Genomic DNA, 8,220 nt, shown 5'->3' with positions numbered 1-8,220 from the left:
TTAGTTTATACTGCTCATGTAAAATCATCATGTAAACATCAGGGAGACGTGTTAGTTTATACTGCTCATGTAAACATCAGGGAGACGTGTTAGTTTATACTGCTCATGTAAACATCAGGGAGAAGTATTAGTTTATACTGCTCATGTAAACATCAGGGAGACGTGTTAGTTTATAGTTTATACTGCTCATGTAAACATCAGGGAGACGTGTTAGTTTATACTGCTCATGTAAACATCAGGGAGACGTGTTAGTTTATACTGCTCATGTAAACATCAGGGAGACGTGTTAGTTTATACTGCTCATGTAAACATCAGGGAGACGTGTTAGTTTATACTGCTCATGTAAACATCAGGGAGGGAGTTTATACATGTAAACATGTTAGTTTATACTGCTCATGTAAACATCAGGGAGACGTGTTAGTTTATACTGCTCATGTAAACATCAGGGAGACGTATTAGTTTATACTGCTCATGTAAACATCAGGGAGACGTGTTAGTTTATACTGCTCATGTAAACATCAGGGAGACGTGTTAGTTTATACTGCTCATGTAAACATCAGGGAGACGTGTTAGTTTATACTGCTCATGTAAACATCAGGGAGGGAGTTTATACTGTGTAAACATCAGGGAGAGTTTATACTGCTCATGTAAACATCAGGGAGACGTGTTAGTTTATACTGCTGTAAACATCAGGGAGACGTGTAGTTTATACTGCTCATGTAAACATCAGGGAGACGTGTTAGTTTATACTGCTCATGTAAACATCAGGGAGACGTGTTAGTTTATACTGCTCATGTAAACATCACGTGTTAGGAGTAAACATGTTAGTTTATACTGCTCATGTAAACATCAGGGAGACGTGCTAGTTTATACTGCTCATGTAAACATCAGGGAGACGTGTTAGTTTATACTGCTCATGTAAACATCAGGGAGACGTATTAGTTTATACTGCTCATGTAAACATCAGGGAGACGTATTAGTTTATACTGCTCATGTAAACATCAGGGAGACGTGTTAGTTTATACTGCATGTAAACATGTAAACATCAGTAAACATCAGGGAGACGTGTTAGTTTATACTGCTCATGTAAACATCAGGGAGACGTGTTAGTTTATACTGCTCATGTAAACATCAGGGAGACGTGTTAGTTTATACTGCTCATGTAAACATCAGGGAGACGTGTTAGTTTATACTGCTCATGTAAACATCAGGGAGACGTGTTAGTTTATACTGCTCATGTAAACATCTGGGAGACGTGTTAGTTTATACTGCTCATGTAAACATCAGGGAGACGTGTTAGTTTATACTGCTCATGTAAACATCAGGGAGACGTGTTAGTTTATACTGCTCATGTAAACATCAGGGAGACTGTATTAGTTTATACTGCTCATGTAAACATCAGTTTATACTGCTCATGTAAACATCAGGGAGACGTGTTAGTTTATACTGCTCATGTAAACATCAGGGAGACGTGTTAGTTTATACTGCTCATGTAAACATCAGGGAGACGTGTTAGTTTATACTGCTCATGTAAACATCAGGGAGACGTGTTAGTTTATACTGCTCATGTAAACATCAGGGAGAAGTATTAGTTTATACTGCTCATGTAAACATCAGGGAGACGTGTTAGTTTATACTGCTCATGTAAACATCAGGGAGACGTGTTAGTTTATACTGCTCATGTAAACATCAGGGAGACGTGTTAGTTTATACTGCTCATGTAAACATCAGGGAGACGTGTTAGTTTATACTGCTCATGTAAACATCAGGGAGACGTGTTAGTTTATACTGCTCATGTAAACATCAGGGAGACGTGTTAGTTTATACTGCTCATGTAAACATCAGGGAGACGTGTTAGTTTATACTGCTCATGTAAACATCAGGGAGACGTGTTAGTTTATACTGCTCATGTAAACATCAGGGAGACGTGTTAGTTTATACTGCTCATGTAAACATCAGGGAGAAGTGTTAGTTTATACTGCTCATGTAAACATCAGGGAGACGTGTTAGTTTATACTGCTCATGTAAACATCAGGGAGACGTGTTAGTTTATACTGCTCATGTAAACATCAGGGAGACGTGTTAGTTTATACTGCTCATGTAAACATCAGGGAGACGTGTTAGTTTATACTGCTCATGTAAACATCAGGGAGACGGAGTTTATACTGCTCATGTAAACATCAGGGAGACGTGTTAGTTTATACTGCTCATGTAAACATCAGGGAGACGTGTTAGTTTATACTGCTCATGTAAACATCAGGGAGACGTGTTAGTTTATACTGCTCATGTAAACATCAGGGAGACGTGTTAGTTTATACTGCTCATGTAAACATCAGGGAGACGTATTAGTTTATACTGCTCATGTAAACATCAGGGAGACGTGTTAGTTTATACTGCTCATGTAAACATCAGGGAGACGTATTAGTTTATACTGCTCATGTAAACATCAGGGAGACGTGTTAGTTTATACTGCTCATGTAAACATCAGGGAGACGTGTTAGTTTATACTGCTCATGTAAACATCAGGGAGACGTGTTAGTTTATACTGCTCATGTAAACATCAGGGAGACGTGTTAGTTTATACTGCTCATGTAAACATCAGGGAGACGTGTTAGTTTATACTGCTCATGTAAACATCAGGGAGACGTGTTAGTTTATACTGCTCATGTAAACATCAGGAGACGTGTTAGTTTATACTGCTCATGTAAACATCAGGGAGACGTGTTAGTTTATACTGCTCATGTAAACATCAGGGAGACGTGTTAGTTTATACTGCTCATGTAAACATCAGGGAGACGTGTTAGTTTATACTGCTCATGTAAACATCAGGGAGACGTGTTAGTTTATACTGCTCATGTAAACATCAGGGAGACGTGTTAGTTTATACTGCTCATGTAAACATCAGGGAGACGTGTTAGTTTATACTGCTCATGTAAACATCAGGAGACGTGTTAGTTTATACTGCTCATGTAAACATCAGGGAGACGTGTTAGTTTATACTGCTCATGTAAACATCAGGGAGACGTGTTAGTTTATACTGCTCATGTAAACATCAGGGAGACGTGTTCCTTTAGTTTATACTGCTCATGTAAACATCAGGGAGACGTGTTAGTTTATACTGCTCATGTAAACATCAGGGAGACGTGTTAGTTTATACTGCTCATGTAAACATCAGGGAGACGTGTTAGTTTATACTGCTCATGTAAACATCAGGGAGACGTGTTAGTTTATACTGCTCATGTAAACATCAGGAGACGTGTTAGTTTATACTGCTCATGTAAACATCAGGAGACGTGTTAGTTTATACTGCTCATGTAAACATCAGGGAGACGTGTTAGTTTATACTGCTCATGTAAACATCAGGGAGACGTGTTAGTTTATACTGCTCATGTAAACATCAGGGGAGACGTGTTAGTTTATACTGCTCATGTAAACATCAGGGAGACGTGTTAGTTTATACTGCTCATGTAAACATCAGGGAGACGTGTTAGTTTATACTGCTCATGTAAACATCAGGGAGACGTGTTAGTTTATACTGCTCATGTAAACATCAGGGAGACGTGTTAGTTTATACTGCTCATGTAAACATCAGGAGGTATTAGTTTATACTGCTCATGTAAACATCAGGGAGACGTGTTAGTTTATACTGCTCATGTAAACATCAGGGAGACGTGTTAGTTTATACTGCTCATGTAAACATCAGGGAGACGTGTTAGTTTATACTGCTCATGTAAACATCAGAGGTTAGACTGCTCATGTAAACATTATTAGTTTATACTGCTCATGTAAACATCAGGGAGACATGTTAGTTTATACTGCTCATGTAAACATCAGGAGACGTGTTAGTTTATACTGCTCATGTAAACATCAGGGAGACGTGTTAGTTTATACTGCTCATGTAAACATCAGCTCATGGAGAGACGTGTTAGTTTATACTGTGTAAACATAGTTTAGTTTATCAGGGAGACTGCTCATGTAAACATCAGGGAGACGTGTTAGTTTATACTGCTCATGTAAACATCAGGGAGACATGTTAGTTTATACTGCTCATGTAAACATCAGGGAGACGTGTTAGTTTATACTGCTCATGTAAACATCAGGAGACGTGTTAGTTTATACTGCTCATGTAAACATCAGGGAGACGTGTTAGTTTATACTGCTCATGTAAACATCAGAGAGACGTGTTAGTTTATACTGCTCATGTAAACATCAGGGAGACGTGTTAGTTTATACTGCTCATGTAAACATCAGGGAGACGTGTTAGTTTATACTGCTCATGTAAACATAAACACTGCTCAGAGAGACGTGTTAGTTTATACTGCTCATGTAAACATCAGGGAGACGTATTAGTTTATACTGCTCATGTAAACATCAGGGAGACGTATTAGTTTATACTGCTCATGTAAACATCAGGGAGACGTGTTAGTTTATACTGCTCATGTAAACATCAGGGAGACGTGTTAGTTTATACTGCTCATGTAAACATCAGGGAGACATGTTAGTTTATACTGCTCATGTAAACATCAGAGAGACGTGTTAGTTTATACTGCTCATGTAAACATCAGGGAGACGTGTTAGTTTATACTGCTCATGTAAACATCAGGGAGACGTGTTAGTTTATACTGCTCATGTAAACATCAGAGAGACGTGTTAGTTTATACTGCTCATGTAAACATCAGGGAGACGTATTAGTTTATACTGCTCATGTAAACATCAGGGAGACGTGTTAGTTTATACTGCTCATGTAAACATCAGGGAGACGTGTTAGTTTATACTGCTCATGTAAACATCAGGGAGAAGTATTAGTTTATACTGCTCATGTAAACATCAGGGAGAAGTATTAGTTTATACTGCTCATGTAAACATCAGGGAGACGTATTAGTTTATACTGCTCATGTAAACATCAGGGAGAAGTATTAGTTTATACTGCTCATGTAAACATCAGGGAGAAGTATTAGTTTATACTGCTCATGTAAACATCAGGGAGACGTATTAGTTTATACTGCTCATGTAAACATCAGGGAGACGTGTTAGTTTATCCTTCTCATGTAAACATCAGGGAGACGTGTTAGTTTATACTGCTCATGTAAACATCAGGGAGACATGTTAGTTTATACTGCTCATGTAAACATCAGGGAGCCGTATTAGTTTATACTGCTCATGTAAACATCAGGGAGACGTGTTAGTTTATACTGCTCATGTAAACATCAGGGAGACGTATTAGTTTATACTGCTCATGTAAACATCAGGGAGACGTGTTAGTTTATACTGCTCATGTAAACATCAGGGAGAAGTATTAGTTTATACTGCTCATGTAAACATCAGGGAGACGTATTAGTTTATACTGCTCATGTAAACATCAGGGAGACATGTTAGTTTATACTGCTCATGTAAACATCAGGGAGACGTGTTAGTTTATACTGCTCATGTAAACATCAGGGAGACGTGTTAGTTTATACTGCTCATGTAAACATCAGGGAGACATGTTAGTTTATACTGCTCATGTAAACATCAGGGAGACGTGTTAGTTTATACTGCTCATGTAAACATCAGAGAGACGTGTTAGTTTATACTGCTCATGTAAACATCAGGGAGACATATTAGTTTATACTGCTCATGTAAACATCAGGGAGACGTGTTAGTTTATACTGCTCATGTAAACATCAGGGAGACGTGTTAGTTTATACTGCTCATGTAAACATCAGGGAGACATGTTAGTTTATACTGCTCATGTAAACATCAGAGAGACGTGTTAGTTTATACTGCTCATGTAAACATCAGGGAGACGTGTTAGTTTATACTGCTCATGTAAACATCAGGGAGACGTGTTAGTTTATACTGCTCATGTAAACATCAGAGAGACGTGTTAGTTTATACTGCTCATGTAAACATAAGGGAGACGTGTTAGTTTATACTGCTCATGTAAACATCAGGGAGGCGTGTTAGTTTATACTGCTCATGTAAACATCAGAGAGACGTGTTAGTTTATACTGCTCATGTAAACATCAGGAGACGTATTAGTTTATACTGCTCATGTAAACATCAGGGAGACGTGTTAGTTTATACTGCTCATGTAAACATCAGGGAGACGTGTTAGTTTATACTGCTCATGTAAACATCAGGGAGACATGTTAGTTTATACTGCTCATGTAAACATCAGGGAGACGTGTTAGTTTATACTGCTCATGTAAACATCAGGGAGACGTGTTAGTTTATACTGCTCATGTAAACATCAGGGAGACGTGTTAGTTTATACTGCTCATGTAAACATCAGGGAGACGTGTTAGTTTATACTGCTCATGTAAACATCAGGGAGACGTATTAGTTTATACTGCTCATGTAAACATCAGGGAGACGTGTTAGTTTATACTGCTCATGTAAACATCAGGGAGACGTGTTAGTTTATACTGCTCATGTAAACATCAGGGAGACGTGTTAGTTTATACTGCTCATGTAAACATCAGGGAGACGTGTTAGTTTATACTGCTCATGTAAACATCAGGGAGACGTGTTAGTTTATACTGCTCATGTAAACATCAGGGAGATGTGTTAGTTTATACTGCTCATGTAAACATCAGGGAGAAGTATTAGTTTATAATTCTCATTTATTATTATTGCATAATTGCATTTAGTTCAAAACATATACGTCTGAACTACATCATTCCCCTGCTGTGACCTTAATATGTCAACGATACTATGAAACTGGGAAGACAAAGCCTCATTAACATTTTATATATTTACAAAGAATTTGACAAAAGATTGGAAAATAACAAATAATAAATGAAAATATATTTTTAAAATAATGTTTTTTTAAAGCCTCTAATACTTTCTACTGCAGGTGATTCGGTGGTTGACTGGCTCCATGTCTTGAGGCCTAGCGCTGGCTGAAGCCTCAGTATTTCCTGGACCCTCTACCCATCTGGCCCTGCTCCGCTGCCTGCCAGGCTGTCCAGGGAGAGCAGGGGCCGTATTTTGATGGTGGTGTGTCGGAGGGAGTACCACAGGCCTCTCCAGGTGCCCCACACCACACCATTGTCATAGAGACCCTTGTAGACTCCACCGCGGTAGAACTTCCCATTCAGGTTGGCTGCATGACACCTGGAGAAACAGGTGAACACACAACACATGTACTGAGTTCTGAGTACAGGGCGAGAGAAATACATTACAGTGTTAGAGCTTATCAAGTGCAGCCAAGAGATAGTAAGCAATACGGATAAAGAGAGAGTGACAGACAGGAAGACATGACAGCTGGATAGGGAGGAGGAAAGGGACACAACATGTATAGAGTTGGAGCACTAGGTTTTCCCAGCGCTGCCAGGAGGGAGATCTGATTGGATACACAGAGGGGGACATAGACATGTATAATGTTGCACTCTGTTCAGCCCAGCCAAGAGAAAGAGATGGACACAGAGCCATATGCTCCTCCCTTTCTGTATGTTCCATAGTGCTAGGCTCCTCCCTTTCCTTATGTTCTATAGTGCTAGGCTCCTCCCTTTCAGTATGTTCCATAGTGCTAGGCTCCTCCCTTTCTGTATAATATAATAATAATAATATATGCCATTTAGCAGACGCTTTTATCCAAAGCGACTTACAGTCATGTGTGCATACATTCTACGTATGGGTGGTCCCGGGGATTGAACCCACTACCCTGGCGTTACAAGTGCCATGCTCTACCAACTGAGCTACAGAAGGACCACAATGTATGTTCCATAGTGCTAGTCTCCTCCCTTTCTGTATGTTCCATAGTGCTAGGCTCCTCCCTTTCTGTATGTTCCATAGTGCTAGTCTCCTCCTTTCTGTATGTTCCATAGTGCTAGGCTCCTCCCTTTCTGTATGTTCCATAGTGCTAGGCTCCTCCCTTTCTGTATGTTCCATAGTGCTAGTCTCCTCCCTTTCTGTATGTTCCATAGTGCTAGGCTCCTCCCTTTCTGTATGTTCCATAGTGCTAGGCTCCTCCCTTTCTGTATGTTCCATAGTGCTAGGCTCCTCCCTTTCTGTATGTTCCATAGTGCTAGGCTCCTCCCTTTCTGTATGTTCCATAGTGCTAGGCTCCTCCCTTTCTGTATGTTCCATAGTGCTAGGCTCCTCCCTTTCAGTATGTTCCATAGTGCTAGGCTCCTCCCTTTCTGTATGTTCCATAGTGCTAGGCTCCTCCCTTTCTGTATGTTCCATAGTGCTAGGCTCCTCCCTTTCTGTATGTTCCATAGTGCTAGTCTCCTC

The 8,220-nt window shown here is 39.8% G+C and overlaps 1 protein-coding gene across 1 annotated transcript in view; it reads right to left on the bottom strand.

Moving 5' to 3' along the window:
• Positions 1-6,596: 6,596 nt before the first annotated feature.
• fgl1b (fibrinogen like 1B) overlaps positions 6,597-8,220 on the bottom strand; it is a 59,326-nt gene continuing 57,702 nt past the window's right edge. Inside the window, 1 exon segment of the mRNA XM_052528985.1 lies at positions 6,597-7,098. Within this exon segment, the coding sequence (XP_052384945.1) occupies positions 6,912-7,098 (187 nt within the window). The 3' untranslated portion in view covers positions 6,597-6,911.

This window comes from Oncorhynchus keta, chromosome 11 (assembly GCF_023373465.1).
Source record: "Oncorhynchus keta strain PuntledgeMale-10-30-2019 chromosome 11, Oket_V2, whole genome shotgun sequence".
NCBI classification, from domain to species: domain Eukaryota; kingdom Metazoa; phylum Chordata; class Actinopteri; order Salmoniformes; family Salmonidae; genus Oncorhynchus; species Oncorhynchus keta.
This window is presented reverse-complemented; position numbering and strand designations above follow the sequence as displayed.